The sequence below is a fragment of the Loxodonta africana genome, chromosome 5, assembly GCF_030014295.1.
Source record: "Loxodonta africana isolate mLoxAfr1 chromosome 5, mLoxAfr1.hap2, whole genome shotgun sequence".
NCBI classification, from domain to species: domain Eukaryota; kingdom Metazoa; phylum Chordata; class Mammalia; order Proboscidea; family Elephantidae; genus Loxodonta; species Loxodonta africana.
The window spans coordinates 15,763,055-15,788,130 of NC_087346.1; the positions used below are offsets into that span (position 1 = coordinate 15,763,055).

Genomic DNA, 25,076 nt, shown 5'->3' on the forward strand with positions numbered 1-25,076 from the left:
ATATATCGACGGGTCTTATCACATCTGGAGCAAAGGAAAATGAAGGAAACCAAAGACACGAGGAAGTATTAGTCCAAAGGACTAACAGGCCACACAAACCACAGCCTCCATAAGCCTGAGCCCAGAATAACTAGATGATGCCTGGCTATCACTACCAACCGCTCTGGTATGGATCAAAATAGAGAGTCCTGGATAGAGCAGTAGAAAAATGTAGAACAAAATTCAAATTTACAAAAAAGATCAGACTTATTGGTCTGACAGAGAGTGGAGGAACCCCTGAGACTATGGCCCCTGGACACTCTGATGCAAGGCTATTTAACTTCAAAGTCTGCACTATTTCCACCACCCATGAGTCTTCAAACTTTTTTGCTTGAAAAAATAAGTTTAAATTATTTTAGATTTTGATAAATTATGTATCCCTCACAAATCTACAAGCCGACATCTAAAATTTTTCATCTTAGGTTTAAATAGTTGCCAAGGGCATAATTTCCAGCATATATTGGCATTTTTTAATAAAATTATAAATATAAATTATAAATAAAGAACAATAAAACCTAGCAACGGGTCTTGTTTGGTTACCCAGTTTCCCTCAGTGGTACCCATCTTGCAAAACAGTATGTCACAAACAGAATATTGACACTGATACAATCCACAAGTCTTACTCAGATTTCTCCATTTTTATTTATACTCAATTGTGTGTACATGTGTTTAGATTAATGCAGTTTACATCGTATATGTAGGTTTTTGTATCCAACACCACCACAGTGAAAATATAGAGCAGTTTCACCACCATAAGGATCCCACCTATTATCCCTTTCATAACCACATGCCCTTTTATAATCTTCTTACATCTTCATTCAGCCCACACAGAAACCAATTCTTTTTTTTTTTCTATAGCATATTAGGAAACCCTGGTGGCACAGTGGTTAAGAGTTCAGCTGCTAACCAAAAGGTCGACAGTTCGAATCCACCAGGCGCTCCTTGGAAACCCCATGGGACAGTTCTACTCTGTCCTATAGGGTCACTATGAGACAAAATCGACTCCATGGCAAAGGTTTGGGTTTTTTTGGTTTTTATTGCATACTAAATCACCAGAATGTATATAAACCGAACATGCGCCCTCAAGAATTATTACAACTACTTGACAAGGTTATAACTTCAAGATTTACAAACATTTTCTAAATGATTTTTATAAAAACAAATATTAAACAAAGGTTAACAGCTGAGTGCATTAACCCTTTGCTCCACCCAGGGACTCCAAATTTAGTCACAAAAAGGCTAAGTCAAAATATTTTTAAGATATGTTCAGAAATAAAATATAAACCTTAAAAACTAATAAAAATGAAATGATACTTGTGAAGAGAGTGCTCCTTAGCTCAAATAGATACATGAGACTAAATGGGCAGCTCCTGTCCAGAGGCGAGATGGGAAGGCAGAAACAGACAGGAGCTGGTTGAATGGGCGTGCGAAATTTGGGGTGGAAAGGAGAAGTGTGCTATCACATTATAGGGAGAGCAACTAGGGTCACATAACAACGTGTGTATAGATTTTTGTAGGAGACACTAACTTGAACGGTAAACTTTCACTTAAAGCACAATAACAATAAACTGATAAAATGTAACCTACTACTAGAGAATAAACCTTAAGTTCTTACCGTAGAATAAGGATTCCAGTTTTCACAATTGTCTCAAATTTTACATATGCACCTTATAAATAAAAAATACACTGACTTTACCCTGCACCCAGAGTACAGCACAATTTACCAGGTCTATAGCAACTTTTTTTCTTTTTTTTTTTTTATAGCAACTTACCTTCAATTTCACTGGTGAAGGACGATGTCTCTTTTTAACTTCTATCCAAGTCTCTGAGTCCAAGTCAGGCAAACTGGTAGACAAACCTCTAGACATTGCTTGAAGATTACTTGTTTCAGTATTTTTCTTTGGACCCAGTGGACTTCCAATTCTCGGAGAGTTTGGAGCAGACTCTAAAAATTTAAATTGGTTCTACAGTTAGAACACTGATTTTTCTTATAAAATACATTTCATTCTTAACTTGGCTCAATAATTTTTTTCTCATAAAAGCATGACAAATCAATATATGTCAATTATAACCTTTCCAGTGATTTTCAAATCTGAAGAGCTTACAAGATTTATCTGTAGGTGAAGCCAATGAGTAAAAGGAATATCACCAACCCTCATGCAGATCACATTCACTTCAACGTCTCAAGAACATCAAAATGGGTCAGATATTAATTATGACAGCACATCTATTTTGGAGTAAATTCTCTTTGAAGTCTTGGATTAAAGTTTATGGATTATAATGAAATTATGGAATCTCAAATGCCATTAACTCAAGGCTAAATACAAGGTATTAGGCTTTCATTCAAGGTAAAATTAGTCCCTAGGATATAAACTGAGGTAGCATTACTCCCACTTCTCACATTTTCTTTGCTTAACAAAGTTTCACATAAATGCAATAAATGTACTGTGTCCACTTCCTATCTTGCCTCACAGTGCAAACTGTGAGGAACAGAATGTCACATCATTAAAGAGCACAGCCTTGTCAACATTTATAAACTGTGCTGGAATTTAAAAGGCCTCTCTCCATGCCATCATTTCTGTCGGTTTGTTTTCTTTTAATTAATATCTTTATATATTGTGGAAACCTTGGTAGTGTAGTAGTTATGAGCTACAGCTGCTCACCAAAAGGTCAGCAGTTCAAATCCACCAGGCGCTCCTTGAAAACCCTATGGGGCAGCCCAACTCTGTCTTATAGGGTCGCTATGAGTCAGAATCAACTGGATGGCAATGGATTTTTTGGTTCGGGTTATATATTATATAAATAGAACCAGAATAGTTTTCTTCATAAATGTTTTTTCAAAAGGCAAAGAATATTTTGCCCTGAAGTGTTTCAAATTTTACATTCATCTTGAAGCCTGAACACGCAATATGGACTTACTTCAGACAAAAGTGCATTAAAAACAAATTTATACTATGAGATTCTAAACACTATTTTCTCCTCAAAGTTTATTCCCTGAAAATACTGCAAAGACAAATGTCACATGCAGAAAGCTAAAATAAATTAGCACCAGCAGACCTTTCATTTACTAAATGAAAATCCAAAGACACATGCAGGAATTTGGGCTTAACTACAAGATTTTACTTTTATTACTTAAAAAAAAAAAAACCCAGTGCCTGCACACTAGAATAAGATGGATCTTCCCCATGGACTCAGAATCAGTTTCAGGACTCAACAGATTTGGGTCCAAAAATTTACTGTATCACTTCAAAAGGGTATATTGTTTCATAATAAAGTTCTAGAAGTATGCTGCCTGACAACAGCCATACGTGGCTAGCGAGCCATTGAAATGCAGCCAGTAAGAAAATTGCTGGAAGTGTAAAACACACACCCAACTACAACTTGGTATGAGAAAAAAAATGTAACTTATGTCAAATTTTATAATGATTATTGTTTTATTACATTGTAATGACACTTGGTTATACTGAGTTAAAAATATTACTAAAATAAACGTCAGGTTTTATATTTTATAAGGCTACCAGAATTTGTTCAATTATATGTTTCTCACATTATATTTCTAGTGGACATTGCTGCTCTAGAACTTGCTTAACACGCATTACTATTTAGTCCACAAAAGTAGTCTAATTGAAATACTGGGTTTAGACTGTCAGTGTTAAATTCACAGGAATGAGAAAAACATTAACCCAGAGAACCCTATTTCTAATACTATGTTCATATAGAGAATTAAGGTTTAAGAGTTGATTAAGGCCCACCACCACAGTAACAGGGTTTGGAGATTGACTCAGGTACCTCTAATTATTGAGAATTAACTAAATCACTATATATAACCAGTTGCCATTGAGTTAAATCAGAGTAATGGCGACCCCACATGTTAAAGTAGAACTGTGCTCCATAGGGCTTCAGTGGCTGACTTCCTGTAAGTAGCTCACGAGGCCTTTCTCCTGAGACATTTCTGGGTTAGCAGCCGAGGGCCTAATCCTTAGCGCTTACCCAGGGACTCCAAATGACTATGTATAGCTCCTGCAGAAATCTTAGAACATCTGCCACATTAAATTTCTATATTAAAAAGTGTAGCTACTGATTTCCCTACTAGAAATTTAACCTTTCAACACCCATTTAACAGTTTATTATGTAATCATCCCTACATGCTTTTTAAGCTTTGAGTTATGTTTTTACCATGACGTCATTTTATAATAATCAAAACACATGTGAGAAGTCCATTAACATTAGATAGACAAAGAAAGGAAAATTTAGAAGTTTTAGAAGATTTTTAAAGAATGTTTACCTTATAATATGTAAGCCAATGCATGCTGCTCTGGGTGGTTTTCTGTATCTGTGTTTTCAATTATAATGAATATTTTTAAGGGTAATGGTAAACCCTGAACCTTTTGTGGCCAAATGAGATTGGGTATGATGACTTCAATTATGGCATTAAACTTATTTACAGACAAAAAAATTACTTAGACACATACTTTAACACTTCTTACAATTTGTAAAAACTGAAAATTTTTATCTTCACTGGTTTCATTCATTGAAAATTGTGATTTGGCTCGCCAAAGAAAAATCGCCATATATGTCCCATTGTATCTATTTGGTATGACTTTTTTTTTTAATCCACCTTGAGGGAATCAGAGCTCTGGGTAATGACACAGGTTTCTTTAAAAGGATTATATACTTAAAAGGATTATATACTTTATGTGCGGCATTTTCAAGAATACGTCTGAATATCAAGTTTTCAAAGGAAGTCCCTGGAATCCTCTCAAACATTAAAAAGAAAAAAACCATAAGATTGTCAGGTACCTGATTCTCAATTTTTGTGAATGAAATCATTTAAGGGTTGATATTGCAATATATATCCAAAGCACTACAAAATCTCAATCTTAAAAGTAACATCTTACTATTCACCCTCATCAATTTTGGGGGGGACATTAAGGTTCTCTGCTCAGTACAAAGGCCAACTTTGTACTCATATTAGACTCATATTAAACAATTCAACCTCTGTACAGGAAAAAAACAGAAACTTTTAATTCTTTGATAAAGAGAACCAAAAATAGTACAATACTTTATCATAAAAATCCCTCAAAAAGAATTTGTTTTTTAAAATTTAGAGGTCTTCTAATTTAAGAAGAAAAAGATAAAAGTTTCACTACTTTTCTCCACCCACAAGTACACATAAAGACAGTCTAGGCATCCTGTCCCTTATTTCCATTCCAAATTTTTGGTGACACAGTACTCTCCACTGAATTTAGTAAACTAGTGTTCCTTATCAGAGGGGAACTGCTATGGTCAGAAATTTGGGGACTCTTGGGGAAAGACTGTGTTTATATTTTTATTCCTATAGTCTAATCAGAATTAGAATAATTCCAAAAACATTTCATCTTTCCGTATTTCCTCATTATCCTTTCAGTTTCTAATGCATAATCCAAAGAACCTGAAATTAATGATGACTTAATAAACATTGACTTATTTCAGGCAATATGTATGTGCATGCATCTGACTGTATATAAAAAACAAAAAATGCACAAGACATCATGATTTTATTCTTGTAATTTTATTAATAATGCATAAATGGTTAATGGACAGGCAACACCAACTTGACTGACCCAACTTAGCTACCTTGTAGAAAAGGAATTTTCCAATTTATCTAATTTATCCAATGCCTGTTCATAAGCAGGTTAAAAATGTCATCTTGGGCCCCAACTTTACACAATAAATAAATCTAACTTGTACGATCAGCCATTATATATATATATTTTTAAATGAAACAATGTTACTTTTCTTCACTTTAAAAATGTGTGCACGAGTTGCTTGCTGGGATTAGAAGCAGAGAGGATTTACAAAGAAAAACGAGATTAAAAAAGTCTTTGAAACTGTAATCATCAATGCTTTATTGATGGTCATATCTCTATACTGATATATCAAAAATACATTTGGAAGAGCAACGAAAAATACACCCTTGTCCATTTCTTAAATTCCTTATCCCTTTAGGTCCACACTAATAAATCTTATAGTCCATCTGATATCATGACAACATGTGCGTTATGCAATGTACACTATATTGAAGGGCAAATCAAACAGCAAAGGACCTAAAAATCTGGGAAACACCATTGAAGTCTATTTCTGTGTTACTGATGTACACAACTTTGGAAGCCAAAGACAGAATCTTCTTTCCCACCGTGAATAAAAGTAGCCCATGCAGCCCAGGCCAGTTACACACAAACGGGCAGCTCCTATAAAAACAACAGCAGTCCTCTGGTCTGTCTCTCATCATCAACAAACGTTGTTATATCTCCACTGTAGTGCTGGCCCAACTTCCTTCACAAAGAGTTGGAGCAGACATTCTTGAACAGAAGACAGTTCTGGTCACTTTCATTTCTGCAGCACAAGTTGTTCCAATATTTATATTGACATTTCAGTGATTCACCTATTCCACTGCATATTCCGATCAAAGGACATCCAAGAGCATCAGCAGATCATCACCCTGACTGAAAAAAGTTTAAGCACACATATTTTTTCCCAGCAGGGAATGTCTTAAAAATGATCCAGGAAAAAAAATCTTAACATTAAAGCAGTTTCTGGAAGTTCTAAACAACTATTTTTTTAATCCATAATTATAATAATTTCATAACAGAACCCCAACTATGCTTTAGAATATAGGTAGAAATACATGAGTAACAAAATTAAAGGAAGCCTACCCTATTCTGAAGCATAATGCTAAATCTTACAAGGTGAAAATTGGCATAATATATCTAATTATTTAGTAAAATTAAAGGAAACTGGTAGAAAATCCATACCTTACAAAGTACACAATTAATTTAAGAATAAATAGAACAGAGCTTCATCTATAATTCATAGATCCCTATTTAACTTATAGCTCTGTATAGGAGGCAATATGAATAGAATTTAGAGCATCAAAGTCATTTAGCTATCTTTATTCTTCCTAATGAATCCAAGTAAACTAAAAAAATAGAATAGGTAAACTGGACCAAATAGCATTGCCAAAAGTTACGTTGTCTGCTCTAGAAGAAAAACTGTTACCTGTATGTGAGCCAAAGGCTTGGCCTGGTACAAACTCTGGGCAATCAATTAGTTGGGAGAAGTCTGTTTGTGGCATACTACGTGGAGGAGGGCCAGGAATTGGCCATTTTTCCGGTTCTATCTTTTTTCTCATCTTCTCATCCACAATTTCCACTTCTGTGCTATCTTTCAATGCCTGGCAAATAGGAATTTTGAACTATTAAAAACTTAAAATCTCCCATTGCTAATGTTCCACACGTCTAACAAACTTAAAAAAAAAAAAGAAATCTGAAGACAACTGGCAAAGATTGTATTGCAGGTTATGCTTCTAAAAATACCCAAAAAAGTACTGTAGCAACTTAAAAATAAAACACTAACAGAACAATTTTAAAATCATTTGCCCCTGTAAAGTGTAAATATCATAATTTAACACCAGGCTATCGAAGCAGATAATTTGGTTTTCACAATTACAGTAGTCATTTAAGGATTATTGTATCCACAAGAAGCAAAATACTTTCACTCAAGTTTACTGTCATTTTTATTCTTTGTTTTGATATTCCATTGTCTCTTTCCTTAAATTAATACCACTAAATAAAATTTAGGCATTTTATTATTGTAGTAACTATTTATCGGATGAGAACTACACACACACACATACACACACACATCATTCCTCTCAACAACTATAAGACAGGTATTGGCTCTAATTCATCAATGAAGATACTGAGGCTCAAAAAATTAATTTGACAAAGATCACAGACCTAATATGAGGCAGCATCTGGACTCAAATCGTGATCTGTCCACTAAACTCTTAGCCATTAAGCTATAAAGTTAAATTAAGTTAGACAATAATTTAAGAATAAAATAATACTATACTAGAATATTTTTCATAATAAAAATTAAAGCCTTATTTATCTGAATTCTAATGGAAATTCAAGTATACTCACCTTTTAAGAATTAAATAAGAATGTATAATATAAAAACCCTTAATTTACCATTATTAACTTATAATTAAAACTCACTATTTTAATTCAAGAACATGTTACATGTATTACTTTAAGAACCTTACATTTGTTATGCCCTTAATATTAGTATAGTACTTAATTCTCAATTTAAATTCTCTATAATTAGACATTACTTTGATATTAGGATTAAAAGTTATGCAAAAACAAACTCCATTTCATAGGAATCAGGATTTTCACTGAAAGAGGAGTCTGAAATAGAATAAAGGAATCCAACAATATGCTATTCTTCCTTATCTTCCTTCATTCTATCTGTTGTTGGATTTGAAATGGTATCTACATTTTTCTCCTAGTATGTATTTTCTATTTTTGTCCACTGAAGGACCTGTAAGCAATGATACCCCAGTAGCTAAGAATATATCCAGCATCCAGATCTTGGTATCTAACATTTCCCACTAAAAACAAGAGAGCTCCTTGCAGAAAGGGTATGTTTCAGGTCTAAGGCAGTACAAGGTGAAGTTAGAACATCTTGTGACAGGAAACAGAGGAAAAAATCAAAATACAGGCAACAACTAGAAGAGGCTCCACCTACCAAATGAAGATTTAAGCATCAAACACAATGATGGTAAAGAATTATAGTCACAATGAATTTAAAAGGGGGAGGAAAAAACTGGGGGAAGGGAAAACACAAATCCAGATTATGGACTATTTTTAAAGAAGCTGGCTTGTACTCTTCAAAAACATCAGTGAAAAAGCGAACCGAAACCAAACACCTCACAGGATTGGTTTACTGGGTTTAGAGGCTTGGGACCAGAGTCTTGTGGGACAACTTGGTCAACTGGCATAACAGTGCATAAAGATAATGTTCTACATCCTAGTTTAGTGAGTAGTGTCTGAGGTCTTAAAAGCTTGTGAGCAACCATCTAAGATACAACTGTTCGTCTCTACTTGTCTGGAACAAGTGAATGAAGGAAACCAAAGACTCAAAGAAGAAACTAGTCCACAGGACTAAGAGGCCACATGAACCACAGCCTCATCTAGCCTGAGACCAGAAGAACCAGACGGTACCTAGCTACTACTATCAACTGTTCGGACCAGGAACACAACAGAAGTTCCCACATAGAGAGAGAAAAATGTAGATGAAGACTCAAATTCCTAAAAAAAAAGCCAGACTTACTGGACCAATAGAGACTAGAGGAACCCCCAAAGCTATCGCCCTAAGATATCCTTTGAGACAAATATTGTATGAGACCACTATTGTATGAACTCAAGAAATGGTTTAAACACAGAAGAAAACATTCTTTGATGGTTACAAGGGTGGGGAGGGAGAGAAAGGGGAATTCACTAACTAGATGTGGTGGTGAGTAGACAAGAATTACCCTGGGTGAAGGGCAGGACGACACACAATACAGGGGAAGTCAGCAAAACCGGACTAAACCAAAAGCTAAGAAGTTTCCTGAATACAACCAAACACTTGGAGGAATAGAGTAGCAGGGGCGGGGGTCTGGGGACCCATGGTTTCGGGGAATATCTAGGTCAACTGGCATAACAAAGTTTATTAGGAAAATGTTCTGTATTGCATTTTGGTGAGTGGCACCTGGGGTCTTGAAAGCTAGCCAGTGGCCATCTAGGACATATCAATTGGTCCCAATCCACCTGGAGCAAAGGAGAAAGAAGAAGATCAAGGACACAAGGAAAATATTAGCCCAAGAGACAGAAAGGTCCACGTAAACCAGAGACTTCATCAGCCTGAGACCAGGGGAACTAGATGATGGTTGGCTACCGCCAGTGACCACCCTGACAGGAAACCCAGCTGGGGGTGCCTGACAGAGCAGAAGACTTAGGTGGTTTGACTGAGACTGGAGGGACCCCAGAAGACATGGCCCTTAGCCCAGAGCTGAAACTATTCCTGAGGCCAACTCTTGGGACAGAGATTGGACTACAGGATACACAGTATGCTCATGAGGTGACTGCTTCTTGGGCCAAGTAAATTCATGGGAGTAAATGGGCAGCTCCTGTCCAGAGGTGAGATGGGGGGTGGGGGGGACAGGGGCTGGTTGAATGGGCCCAGAAAATCCAGGGTGGAAAGGGGAGCATACTGTTACATTACGGGGAGAGCAACTAAGGTCACATAACAATGTATGTATAAATTTCTGTATGAGAAACTAACTTGAACTGTGGACTTTCACTTAAAGGACAATTAAAAAAAAAAAAGATATCCTTTGAACTTGGAACTGAAGCCACTCCCAGTGGTCATCTCTCAGTCAAATAATAGATTGGCTTACAAATAAACAATATCACTTGTGAGTAATGTGATCCCTTAAACAATCAAGTATATGAGACCAAATGATCAACATTTACCCAAATGCAAAGAAGAGAAGGCAAGGAGGAGCAGGGAAGCTAGATCAATGGAAACAGACCAAACAGAACGGCAGTAACGAGAAAGCTGACACATTATGAGAATTATAACCATTTTTAAGGAACAATTTGTATAAAAATTGTCAAGTGGAAACCTAATTTGCTGGGTAAACATCCACCTAACACACGTAATTTTTTTTAAAAAGAGAAGAGGAGTGAGCTGCGAGGGTTATTGTTCTAAAGGCAATTCAAGAAAAATCCTGGATATCTAAAAAAAAAAAAAAAAAAAACCATCACTTCACAGGTTACTATGTCCCACTGATTCCATACCTAAGTCAGAGGAACTATCAACAAGAGAAAAGATAAACTGCAGTATATCCATACAATGGAATGCTACTCATCAAAAGAGGAAGGAACTACTGATTCATAGAACAACATGAATGAGCCTCAAAAACAAAGGGTCACAGACAATTACATTTACACAAAAGCCAAGAACAGACTATACTAATCAATGGTTACAGAAATTAGAAAAGTAAGTAAGGAGGGTGTGTGGAATCGTCGAGAAAAGGCCACAAAAAAGTATCTAGTGTAATGTAAATGTTCTACATCTTATTTGGAACAGGCTTATACAATTTTCAAAACTCAAACTGAATACCCTAAGATCTCTATATTTTACTGCATGTTGTTTATACCTGAATTAAAAATAAACTCTGAAACTTTCCTATAGGTAAGAAGTTGTAGGAAAAAACTGCCAACTAAGCAAGTCAAACTCTCAATGGTGGTGGTTTTAATAGGTTCAATATTTTGCAAAAACATTTCATCAGTATCTAATACTTTGGACATGTTATCAGGAGGGACCAGTCCCTGGAGAAAGACATTTATGCTTGGTAAAGTAGAGGGTCAGCAAAAAAGAGGAAGACCCTCACCGAGACAGACTGACACAGTGGCTGCAACGATGGGATCAAGGTGAAGGTGGTGCGAGACCATGCACCGTTTCACTCTGTTACACATAGGGTTGCTATGCGTCAGAACAGACTCAAGAGCTGGTTTTCAGAGGCTGAGGCAGGGTGGAGGCAGAGGAGGACTGACCATAAAGAGGCACAAGGATATGAGTTTGTCAAAACTCATACAACTAGACAATAAAAAGGTAAATTTTACTGTATATAAATAATACTTCAAAAAAACTGACTTTAAAAAGTTAAAATTGTGGGGCTGAAAAATAAGGAAATGAAAATGTTCACAACTTTGAAAAGATCACATTATACAACAAAAAACTACAGTGCTGAATATTACATTCTGCAAAAAATAAACTGCCCAAATAAACCCTAGAACAGAAGTGAACCATATACTTACTTCTGAATACCAAGACAAAAAAAAAATCTCCGCTGTCATCTACTCAATTGACTCGTAGCGACCCTACAGGACAAAGTGAACTTCCTCATAGGGTTTCCAAGGAGTGGCTGGTAGATTCGAACTACCAATTTTTCGGTTAGCAGCTGAGTTCTTAACCACTGCACCACCAGGGCTCCTACTTTTGAATCCAACCAAAAAAACCAAACTCACTGCCGTCAAATCAATTCTGACTCATGGCGACCCTATATACGAAAGAGTAGAACTGTCCCATAGGGTTTCCAAGAAGTGCCTAGTGGATTCGAACTGCCAACCTTTTGGTTAGCAGCCGAACCCTTAACCACTACGCTACCAGAGTTTCCTACTTTTGAATAGCAGATGATTTTTCATACATAGCATAAAGCTTTTTGAAATGATTAATTTCAGACTCCATTGTTTTCTGAAAATGCCCAAGCCTAGAAAATTAGAATTCATCTGATATTATATCCATGTAAAATGATATAACCTGTGGATTTAAGTTGCATTAAACTAAAAAATGGCTAGTAAAAAAAAAAAAAACCCAGAGATTATTACTTACCTATGCCTCAATTAGTAGTCTGCTACAAAAATCAAAATAAACATTTCAGTAATAATTTGTTTACCCATAATATATATTGTGACATGTTTAGTCAAATAAGTATCATTGTCATTTGTTCAACAACATATCCTCTCACTTAATGACTTACTTTTCCCCATTCACCATTATCTTTATTTTTACAATGAGCCTCCGCCCATTTTTTTGAGGAGAGGGTGCAGAGGTAGTGGAAGTAATATCAAATCGGACATTACCGCTTATTCTGCTAACAATTCCAAGCTCCCTGTTACAAAAGCTCCTGTCCCATCAGGAATTCTTGCATGGCCTCCTCCCTTCTTACAAAAAAAATTCCCTTCTCTTCCTTTGTGTGATTACCTGCTATAAGAGACTTGTCAATAATATAGGGCTAGGGAACAGAGAAAACCAAAAATGTTGGAAGCAGAAGAGATTTAATCAAAGCAGTTAAGACCACAACTGCAAAGAGTGCTTTAAATTAGCCTGCCACAGCACATGAAAAATCCCCAAAATTTTAATAAATGAGAATATATGCTATTTTATAGGAACCTGAAGAAGACTAAAGGGCCAATAATACCCAAGAAGATTTAAGTTTGAAGGATCAGATTTAAAATAGATGAAAATCTCATTAGCAATTCTTTGAGGGCTTTTCCAAAGTTAGACATTTATTTGAGTTTTACAAAATGGATAAAACCATGAGATGCACCCTAAGCCCTGGGCAACTACAGTTGGTTATTAAATGTATAATTACCTCTAAAATGAGATTAAGATTTGTCGTGAGAGCCTGAACACGGTGGAAACCAGCAATCAAGGAAATAGGCAAAAAACCCTGTTCATCCATCTTTCTTCTAAGAAAGAAGTCCCGCTCCAAATTTTCTATACTGAAGTAATATTCACTGAAGAGAGAAATAAGAAAGTAAATATAAGTTTCATCCATTTATCCAAAAAGAAAATGCTGATTGCTTACAACATCATCTGCTATAAAACTATCTTAATTTGGTTAATAATGTCATACAGATTTCACATAACGCAATGTACATAGAAGAGGTGACAGCAAAAAAAAAAAAAAAAAAAAACCCTACCAAATTAATAATTTCTCTTATACAAGAGTGGAAAGTATATTGATTATCTTCTCAAAACACTAACTTTAACTTTGTTAGATCGCCTTTACTTAAGTATCACGAATCAACTAGCTAATTGTACTTTAAAATAGTTCAATAATCAATTATCTAAATGAGCCAATTAGGGGAAATTTCACTACAAAATAAATTCTACTTGCTTCATTTAAACACTAAATAACAAAGCTCAATACATGTCCACAAAATGACTTCCAACTTCTTCTAATCACTGATAAGCAAAGTATATTGGAAATACAATTTGTCAAGTCCACATTATCCATACAGCAAAGAACAGTTTTCTAAATTGACAGAGTACCGACACTGTTATACTTCTTAACCCTAGTAATCAACACAATGTGTACAAACACTTCGTGAACACATGGGCACATGCACGTACATATATTTGAATGATTCAAATTCCCCCCATTTTTTATTGAAGGACAGAACTATAGTAAATACTAAGAGTGAAGAGAAGATAGCTAAACAGACTATCATTAACACCACCATGAGTGTTACAGAGGGAAAAAATACAGAAAAACCTTAGACACTTTATCTAGTCTGGGAAAGTACAGACTCACTCAACCTTTCCCAAGAGAAATGCAAATGGACAAATTGTATGATCAATAACTACAAATTCCAAAATATACAAAGATAATATGAATACATTTAACAATAATCTTTGAGAAATACTTGCTTAAATTATGCTCCATGTTAAAAAAAAAAAAGAAAATTCTAAAGCTACAGGTCAAGATAAATAGGGAAGAAAGCAGAAAACAAAAAAATTACAAAAGAAATGCATGACATCATTGATGATAAGGCACAGTTTAATACTACTACACTGTTTCCTTATCATAGAACACACAGTTTTTGAAGATGGGCAAGTTATGAGAAAGCACACCAGCTGATATTTGGGGGTATAAAACTCGGTGACTAAAGATGCCTGCCCACCATATATTTAAGATAAGTTCTAACTCTGAAGAAACATGGCAACAGAAAACTGGTTTTGAGTTATCTGTCACTGGAGGGAAAGAAATGTAAATTCATAACCCTTAAAATACAAAAGTTGTTTCTCTGTAGTTTGATATTTATCCTCATTCAACTATCAAATGTTCTTTTTCAATAGAATTTTAACCACCAATTGTAAACCATTTACTCTTCCTGAAACACTGAAGAAAAAAAATCTGTATCTTGAAGAAATGAACTTTCTGACTTTTGTTACACCTCAAAAGCCCTTTTCACAGTGCCTGGCATGTGGTAGACGCGTAATAACCAACCCAACCCAACCCAACCCACCAACCCACCCACCCACCAACCAAGCAACCAACCATTTGCTGTCAAGTCAATTACTATTTATGGCGACCCCATGTGTATCAGGGTAGAACTGCACTCCATAGGGTTTTCATGGCTGTGATCTTTTGAGAGCAGATAGCCAGGTCTTTCTTTCAAGGCACCTCTGGTTGGGTTCGAACCGCCAACCTTTGGGTTAGTAGCCCAGAGCTTAGCCATTTATTTGCACCACTTGGACTCCAGGTATATAATACACGTGTTATTCTAAACTTTCAGACATTGAGACATTTGACTAAGTCCCAAGTTAAAACTGTTTTTAGACGCAAACTCTGAAAATAAGCTGCCCTTTTAATACTTTCTGAAAACCAAACTATCTAGATAAATTCATAAATTGCCCTGTTACCTATCACATATACAGCATATTTTAACAACTTCTAATGGGATGCAAACATATTAATCCCTACACCTGAATGCCAAGGATTCTCCAGCTAGAAATAAGCAAGATTTAAAATTTTTAATATTCTGAGATCAAAAATAACAATACTAATATAAATTTTCCCTTAAAATGATAACTTATTCAGACTAGTTTTTTTTTAAGTGTAAGCCACTTTAAAATACATTTAGCATCACTTTTCCACAAATGTAAAGTGACTTCTCAAAGAGAAAAATCTAAACCCTAATTAATGAGCCTATCCATATATGAGAAGCCTCAATACACCAAGTCAGAAGCACAACTCCTCAAAGCCAGATCTCCACTAAAGAATGATAACATTAAGGAGCCAACCTAAACCTGGTATTCTACTAACATTTGCCAAAAACCCTACTGCTAAGGCAATAACAACAAAAAAGTAGTCATGACCAATGCTGTGTCTGACAGTGTCGTAGGGGACATTATCATGTCCTACCTTAGAAGCTTTGGGTTCTACACTGCATAGTCAGAAATTTTGTCAACACTGAAGTAGCTCTGCTCCTCCCTCACTTGTATGAGCACACCGGAAGCCGATTATTCTGACATTGAGTCGCATGTCCACTGTCAGGTCTCAGAAGGGACCTGGCAGCAAGAGTTACAAAAAAGACAGGAATAGTGGTTTCAAGTTGATAGCCACATGCCAGGCACTTTCTGCCCACAAAAAGGCCCTTTTCTTCAGTGTTTGCGTCAACTGTAACAAAAGAAGCAAGAACAAAATAAACAAGTTGCTTCCTATTGTAAGCCAATTAAATCCACCATGAAGGCATCCCAGGAAAGTGCCTGGCTGATGCTGAAGAATTAATTTTCTGGTAGACAACAGACAGATGTTTAAAAAATGTTTTTGTCTTTTTAAAAACTGCCTAATTATTTTTCCTGCACCTTGAAAACATATAAAAAGGAAAATTCAAGTTTCGGCAAATTAATTATGCAAATCACTTTGGGAACGTATTTCTCACCGCTATATAAACATGCAAAACATCCTCATCAATATTAAAATGCAGAGGGATTTTTAAAAAGCCAACAGAACACACTAATACTCTCCTGACTTCAACTTCAGTAGCCAGAAAGCAACTACTACAAGAACTAGAGTTTAAGAAACCTGAATTAAAAAATATTGAGTAGTCCCCCGTTTAATGTGTGTCACAAAGAAAGAGAACTTAAAAAATAAAAATGAACTTAAAATTCGAAAGTCAATTGCTAAGAAGAAAGTCAAGAGATATCTACCATCATTTTTTTCATTTATGTTCACATGCAAATTTTAATAGAAACACCTACCGCAAGTAAGCCATTTTCAAATACATATACAGAAGTTTTACATTCTTATATTTAATTGCTCATATTATGCCATGACATTTTAACAAATGTCCTCGAAGCAGAGAAATACATAAGCAGTAGACTTATTAAAGAACATGAACTAAATAAAAACCTTTTTGTAAAATACCTATTTTACTAGAATATTTCCTAGAAAAAAATATAGTGCAAAATACTATAAGCATTCTCCAACTTTTACTAATAAACAGCTTAGAAAACATGTTATAAGGTTTTTACTAATCACTGACATTAAGGATTGATACTGCAACACAACCTACTATCTCACCTGCTTATGTCTGATATCAACTTACATTTGGCGCTTAATATACTCTTTAAGCAATGTTTCTTCAACAGGATACACCTGTACGCCTGTACCATCATCATAGTAATACATCATACTGGTATTAAGTTCTGTTTGAAATGGTTGATCTGTCCTCTCACCATGTTCTCGATAACCATATGAATAATCAAAGTTCACTTGATGTGAATAAAGAAAAAAAAAAGGTGATCACATATTAAAACAAAAAAAAGGAAGGAACAGTTACTACAGATAAAGAAAAATCCAAAGTGATATAATTCAAGGGGTAACATATATAAAACCATCTTTATTATCAGAGAAAAAATATCATTTAAAAAAATTATTGGGGATGGTGAGAAAAACTAATAAAGGGCATGCACACTCTTTTCAAAATTCATCTAACTGAACAAAACAAAGAAATCATGCCATACATCGAGGATTTCCTCGGCCTCGTCCTCTTCCCCGGCCTCGTCCTCTTCCCCGGCCTCGAAAGGAACCTCGGATATTACCACCCTCACTTCTCACGCTGGAAACTTCATCTTGATCATCTCTCTTTTCTCTATCTCGTCGCCAACCTTTTTAAAATAAAAAATATTTTATGCATTTTAATTTTCAATTATAAATAACACGATTGTCTTTATGAAAACATGGTAACCCTCCTCTATGGTGTAACTAGTTGATAGACACAAGGCGTTCTTCAGATATATATAAACTTTTTTTAAGAGACCCCATAGGAATTTGTCAAAATATTTCTGGCATAAATGAGGGCCCATAAAAAGTCTTGACACATAAAGACATTCTCATGGGTAAAATAACCTACTAGAAAAACAAAGAGGTCCTTTACTAAGATTGTACTTTTGAAGATTCAAGAATATAAGTTCTAAGACTAGAGCTTTCACTACATGAAACACCTAGAAATTTACTTATTTTCACAAAATGTTTAAGGAAAGAATGTTTCTATTTGAGAAGTTCCTTTTAAAGAAAGAAAAAAAAGACAAAACAAACTAGAAGATGTCTGTAGTACAATATAGGAATTATATCTAGAATTCATATTTCTCTCCCATGGACACACACACATGCACACACACACAAAGCAACTCAATGGAAAAAATGTATAAAAAACAGTGCAAATGGCCGATAAATATAGAAAACAGTGTTTAGTTTTTTGACCACGAGAAACAGAAATTGAAACAAAGAGTATTTCACTTGTCCCAGTTGGGCAAACATTTTAAGGCCTGATAATGTCAAATTTATACACTGCTAATGAAAGTCCGCCAGGCGCTCCTAGGAAGCCCTATGGGGTCGCTATGAAATGAGTCCTGGTGGCACTGAGGTAAGTGCTTGTTTGCTAACTGGAAGGTCCACCAGAAGGTCAGCAGTTCAAACCCACCAGCCGCTCCGCAAAAGATGTGGCAGCCTGCTTTGCGAAAGATTACAGCCTTGGAAACCCTATGGCACAGTTCTGCTCTGTCTTATAGGGTCATTACAAGTTGGAATGGACTCTATAGCAATCAGTTTGGTTTGGTTTTTTTTCAATGAAAGGGAAAACAGGTACGTTCACTTTGAAAAGCAATTTGGCCCTAGATACTCTATTTGCTCAGTAATGAAGTCACTCCTGAGGTTCACCCTTCAGCCAAAGATTATAGACAGGCCCATATAACAAGATGAGACTAAATGGGCACAGCAGCCCAGGGGCAAGGACAAGAAGGCAGGAGGGGACAGGAAAGCTGGTAACGGGGAACCCAAGGTCGAGAAGGGGAGAGTGTTGACATGCCGTGGGGTTGGCAATCAACGTCACAAAATGTTTATTAATTGTTTAATGAGAAACTAGTTTGCTCTGTAAACCATCATCTAAAGTACAATAAAAAAAATGCAAATTGGAATCATCTAATAAATCTGAATGTACACATATCCCAGATATCAGGGTTTCTCATACTTGGTACTGTTGACATTTTGGGCCAGTTCTGGAGGGTTGTCCAATGTATTTTAGGATGTTTAGCAACATCCATGGCCTCTACAGACCAGATGCCAGTAGCCCGCTCCCTACTTTGAATCTTATACTCCTACTCCTGCGTATCTCCATACAATGCCTACTCCTGAGTATCTCCATACAATGCCTGCTCCTGTGTATCTCCATACGATGCCAAATGACCCCTGGTGGACAAAAATCTCTCCCCACTGAGAATTACTACATTGGACCTGCAATTCTATCCTCAGTGTATATCCTAAAACACTCTTTTTCATATAATTCTGCCTCAAGCCACCGCAAGCCTTATATCACACACCCAAGTAAGACCAAAACCCAAACCAAAACCAGTGCCGTCGAGTCGATTCCAACTCATAGTGACCCTATAGGACAGAGTAGAACTGCCCCGTAGAGTTTCCAAGGAGCGCCTGGCAGATTCGAACTGCCAGTCCTTTGGTTAGCAGCCACAGCACTTAACCACTACACCACCAGGGTTTCCACACCCAAGTAGACACATAAAAATTTATAGGTAATTTAAACACAAGTATCACGAAACAATTATTAACTGTGAAGCACTCTGTCATACAGGGTTGCTGAGTCAGAATCAACTCGACAGCAATGGGATTGGTTGGTTTTTGAAGCACTCTGGTCTTTTTTTATCCCCCTTTCTCTTTTTTTAAAAAACATGACCCAGTACACTGGTTTTATAACCCACTCACAGGCTGCAATCTTTGGTCTGAAAAAAGTATCCTAGAGAATTTCTTATCTGTCTTGTAAGAAGTACAGCCAGAATGCTCAGATGACGAGACTACATCTCACATACTTTGAACACGTTATCAGGAGGAACCAGGCCCTGGAGAAGGATATCATGTTTGGTAAAGTAGAGGGTCAGCAAAAAAGAGGAAGACCCCCAATGAAATGGATTGACACAGTAGCTGCAACAACGGGCTCAAGCATAATGATAACTGTGAGGACAGCACAGGACTGGGCAGTGTTTCATTCTGTTGTACACAGGCTCACTATAAGTCGGAACCGACTCGACGGCACCTAACAGCAGCAACTAGAAAACATGCACCAAAATGTTCACGGTAACAATCTAATTGGAAAAAAACTGGAAACAATCCAAATGTTCACCAATAGTAGAACAGACTGTACAAAACAGTAAAATATTCTTTAACCCGTTGCCTTCAACTTAATTCCAACTCATAGCAATCCCATAGGATACAAGAGAACTGCCCTATAGGGTTTCTGAGGAGTGGCTGGTGGATTCAAACTGCCAACCTTTTAGTTAGTAGTCACACTCTTTACCGCTACCACCACCAGGGCTCCAAAGATACTCTTTAGCAGAGGGAAAAAATGAATTACAGCAACACAACCAACATGGATAAAATCTAAGAAAATAAGACGGAGTGAAAAATTAGTGCTGAGGAATATATAAATGGAGTCGTATTACATGACAATTTCAAAAAGCATGTTAAAAAAAAAACACTGAAGCTTAGTTTTTTCTGAGAAGGAAAGCAATGGGATGAAATTGTGGAAGGCACACATGGAAGTTCAAAGGTAATGGCAGCATGCACTTCCTAAACTGAGTGGTAAGGTCCAAGATGACGTGTTCATTATATTGCTGTTCCTTATAACCGTAGATATATAATTTTTTTATACACATATAGAAAAGAAAAAAATTGAAATTGAGTAGTTGTTACTTTTACAATAAAATATTAACATATTTGAGAAACAATGGTACAAAAGGTAAATAATGTGTTACGTTGCTAAAGACAAATTTTATCATTTTAAATTCATATTTCACAGATAATTGAGAAAACTGTAATTATTGGCTGGACTTCAGATGGAATTAGGGCATTTCTTAGATAATATATTTTCTTAAGGTAGGAATGCAGAAGTCTCATGATATTTGCAAGTTTCGAACGATTTAGCAGATAGAAGAATGGATGAGTTAAATATAGAAAAATTACTAAATTTAGATGGTCACTACACAGGTACTCACTGTACAATTCTTTCAACTTTTTGTATGCTTAAAGTTTTTCCTAATAAAATTAGAAATTTTTAAATGGTAACATTATGTTTATAAAAATTTCTGAATCTTTCTCATCCATGCATAGGACAACAAGCCTTAAAAATTACCAGACTTAAAAGATTTCAATAGGAAAGTATAAAAGCAAATGTTTATCTTATTGTTTACACATATCCTTTAATCCTCTACTTTCTGAAATCTGAGAAAACTCTTTTGAAATAATGCATCTAGGAATGACTGTTTAATGAAAGCAAAACCATTAAGTGAAAGATTGATGGGACTCAATACAATGAATAACACCACCAAGCCAGCTGAACTTTAACACAATTGAAAGAGAAATAACCATTTTCTCCTTCCTGCTGTGATATATTAGAGAATACACACAAAAAAATGAACCTGAACGTAATCAAAACTCTACCTCTTATTACCAGTTACACAGAAAGGGAGATATTAAATAACACCACGACGAAGCAATAAGCCAAATCCAAAATATGGGAAATCCCATGTGACCTAACCATTAGCAAAAGGAAAAGGTAGGGGGAAAGGAAACTATAGGTTAAAATGAAGTTTAAAACAACAAGGAGTTACCACTATTCACTAGAAAAGCTGAGACTAATACCCAACTGTTGGCAAAGATATGTGGCAAATGAAACAATAAACATTGCTGGTGAGAATGTAATGTGATACAACCAATTTGGAAAAGTTTGACAGTTTCTTATAAAGTTGACTATAAATTTACCATATTAATTCACATCATTACTCTTAATAATCCACACCACAGTAATCTACTTCCAGGTGTTTACCTGAGAAGTATATGCCCACGCAAATATTCACTATCTGTAATAGCCAAAAATGGGAGATAAGCCTAATATCCATCAACAAGTAAAATGGATAAGAGGTATGCATACTGATACAAGAAGAAGCCCTGGTGGCAAAGTGGTTAAAGCACCCGGCTGCTAAACACAAGGTGGGCAATTCGAACCCACCAGCCACCCCATGAGAAACGTGTGGCAGTCGGCTTCCCCAACGATTACAGCCTGGGAAACCCTATGGGGCAGTTCTATTCTGTCCTACAGGGTTGCTACGAGTCAGAATCAACTCAGTGGCACAGAACAACATGTTCATTCAACAGGAAAGAAACTACTGATACATGGTACAATATGGATAAATCTGAAAAACATGCTGAGCAAAAAGACACACGAGTATATTTTGTATATTGTATATTTCTATTACGTGAAATTCTAGAAAAGTCAAATCTAACCTTTGGTGACAGAAAGCAGATTAGTGGTTGGGCGTGAAGACAGCAATGTGACTGCATTTTAATACATGTAAATTATATCTCAGTAGATTTTTTTTTAAAGGACTCAGAAACCACCCAATAGAGTCTCCCACTAGCCAAATCTGGGACAATTTGAGCAGCAAACTAATCACCAATTATAACCAACCAAATAAATCGAGAATTTATGAGCTCACAATTATAATAAAGGAAGTTGTTCCTTACAAAACACCAACAAATACATGAGAAGGAATGATGCAGTTAGAAAGGTCAGCATTTGCAGCAGCCATCATAGTAGTTAGTAAATGAATCAAGCAAGAATCATCTATGAAAGCTAAAACGTGAAAATTTTTCATAGTCTTAAAATCTCTGCTCACAAATTAATAATTACAAGGAGGAAAAGACTGCCTTTACAATAAACCTGAAGTACCACCTTAACCAAGTAATCCTAGTTAATTATCACCACTAATAGGAAAGACCAAGATCACATGTATTACCATGTAATACACTTAGGAGAAAACCGGAGAACTTCTGTAGTATGCTTCCAAAAATTCTTGACCCAAATCTATTCTTGGGGAAACATCAGAAAACCCGAAGTGAGGAATATCCACCACTTAACTGTCCTGTACTCTTCAAAACGTCAATGTCATGGAAGACAAAGGCAGAACTGTTCCAGATGTTTTTTAAACTAAAGAGAAAAAACAACTAAAAGCAACTTGTGATCCCAGACTGAATCCTGGAAAAAGGGGACAAAAAAAAAAAACTATAAAGGATCTCATTAGGAAAATCTGACTGTGGGTAGTCGCATTGTATTAATGTTAAGTCTCCTATGTTGTTAACTGCTATGGTTACTGAGCTTACAAAATACTACTCTGAAGGTATTTGCAACTTACTCTCAAAATGGTTAATGCTGTATGTGATCATTAAAAAAATAATAAGCATTAATGTACCTGCTGTCAGTATAAGTTGTGTACCAGTAAAAAGTTGAACTGTCAAAAGGTACACAATAGATACATTTATAACAACAACAAAAAATAAGAGTAGCTGCTGAGGCTGCTTATATACAACCAAACACCTCATGAGATTTGGTTCCTTGGTTTGAAAGTTTGGGGTCATGGTTTCATAGGACATTGCAGTTAATTGGCCTGTTAACGAGTTTAGTGCTTCTGTTCTACCTCCCAGTTCATTGTGTACCACCTGGGGTCTTAACAGCTTGCAAGCGGCCATCTAAGGCCCAACAATTGGTCTTGATTCACCAGGAGCAACAGAGGAAGGAGTCAGGAATAGGAAAAGAAAATGGAATAAGTGAGTAATTGCCTCCGTGAACAACTGCCTCCTTTGCCATGAGACCAGAAAACTGGATAGTGCACAGCTACCATTACTGAACATTTTGATCAAAGATTCTACACAAGAATTCCAATCAAAAGGGGGCAATGTAGAACAGAATGTCAAATTCTCATGGACTCCAGACTTCCTGGAGCCATGAAGTTTGGCTGAAGCCCTAAAACTGTTGCCCTGAGATAACCTTTAAACCTTAAAGCAAAAATATCTCCTGAAATTTTCTTAAAAACCAAACAATGGTTTAGTTTAACTAGTAAAAAATGTCTCCCTTGAACACTGTGCTCTTTTAAGATCTATCTAAATGGGATCAAATCGACCACAGCAACTCAAAAGATCACGTATGTACCTTGGAGGGCCATCAGTTTGTTAACAGGGGAAGAACAACTCAGAAGAGGAGGGCAAGAATGTTGCACAACTCAAAGAATGTAATCACTGTCACTGAATTGTACATGTAGCAACTTGATTTGTTTTTGCTGTGTATATTCTCAACTACAGCAAGAATAAAATAAATTATTTAAAAAAAATAATAGTAAGCTTTAAGACTAAGTTTTTTAGTCATTTTCCTTAAAATATAACTTACTTCGTGTATCATTTCGCCTATTGTTATGTGCCGTTTTATTTGCTTCAAGTTGACATCTTGAGCTGTTCCGGGATCCTGGTCTTTCTTGACAATCTGGTCTTACATCATCTAAGTGGAGTGGTACCCACTTGTGCTTATTAGCTTGAAGAAAACAAAATAAAATCTTTTAAAGACAACGTACATTTTTCATTAAAGTTTTGCAATTTTGAAAGCACTCTAAATTTTAATTTTAAAAAGTTTTAAATAAAAAAAAAAGGGAAAGGCTGTTAATTTGCCCTTAAACAAGTTATTTACACAGTACCAAGAGACTCTTTCTTCTGCTCACAGAACTCCTTAATACACTTGCTTGTGCAAATAATGTTTTAAAAAATAAAGTGATAAGTCAGTGATGGAGGTATCACTGGATTTCTTTTGCGTAAACGAAATGTTCACTCTTCTATGTTTAATTCTGATGGATAAGCTATTGAAAAATAATATGTATATGTACTACTTCTTTGTAATATTTGATTTTTTGGCTAAAGAAGGCGCACTGGAAAGACAGGTTTACGGCTCAAATTTTTTAGTTTCAGATCACTGTTTAAAATACTCATTTATATAGTATCATTACTAAGGAATGAGGTTTCTCAAAAATGTTAAATGGGTAAGTTTAAGTATAAAATTTGCTTAACTGCATTTGACAGCATTTTTTATAGCTATTACACATTTTCCTAATTTCTTAATACAAAAGACAAAAACAATTTAACTTTTCTTGATGACTAAATGACCGTATTCAAGGAAGTGATCAATGTATGATATGTTATTATTTGCATTATTAAAGAAGGTGCTTGGCAACTAGTCCACCATTAAATGTCCTCTCCCATGCCGTATTACTTCAATGCTTCCGTGGTTTTCCATGGCACTTAAAACCCAAATTCCGAGTTACCGAGGCCCTGCATAACGTCGATCTTGCCTATCTATCCAACCCCATCTCCTGCCACTCTCCCCAAAGCGCACCATGCTGCAGCCACTGACCTGACTGTTTAAGGCTCTTTTCTGCTTAGAGGCCTGTCTTAGTCACCTAGTGCTGCTGTAACAGAAATACCA

The 25,076-nt window shown here is 35.9% G+C and overlaps 1 protein-coding gene across 7 annotated transcripts in view; it reads right to left on the bottom strand.

Moving 5' to 3' along the window:
- LARP1B (La ribonucleoprotein 1B) overlaps nucleotides 1-25,076 on the bottom strand; it is a 150,904-nt gene that overhangs the window by 110,040 nt on the left and 15,788 nt on the right. For 4 of the 7 annotated variants that reach the window (XM_064285329.1, XM_023548663.2, XM_064285330.1 and 1 more), the window contains exons 5-10: nucleotides 23,994-24,134; nucleotides 17,230-17,373; nucleotides 16,812-16,977; nucleotides 13,067-13,211; nucleotides 7,078-7,252; nucleotides 1,812-1,984 (exon numbers count right to left, since the gene is read on the bottom strand). In XM_064285329.1, the coding sequence (XP_064141399.1) occupies nucleotides 1,812-1,984; nucleotides 7,078-7,252; nucleotides 13,067-13,211; nucleotides 16,812-16,977; nucleotides 17,230-17,373; nucleotides 23,994-24,134 (944 nt within the window). Of the gene's footprint in view, nucleotides 1-1,811; nucleotides 1,985-4,187; nucleotides 6,525-7,077; nucleotides 7,253-13,066; nucleotides 13,212-15,625; nucleotides 15,880-16,786; nucleotides 16,978-17,229; nucleotides 17,374-23,993; nucleotides 24,135-25,076 lie in introns of those variants that run through there. The other 3 variants (XM_023548667.2, XM_023548664.2, XM_023548665.2) reach the window with 3 other exon arrangements.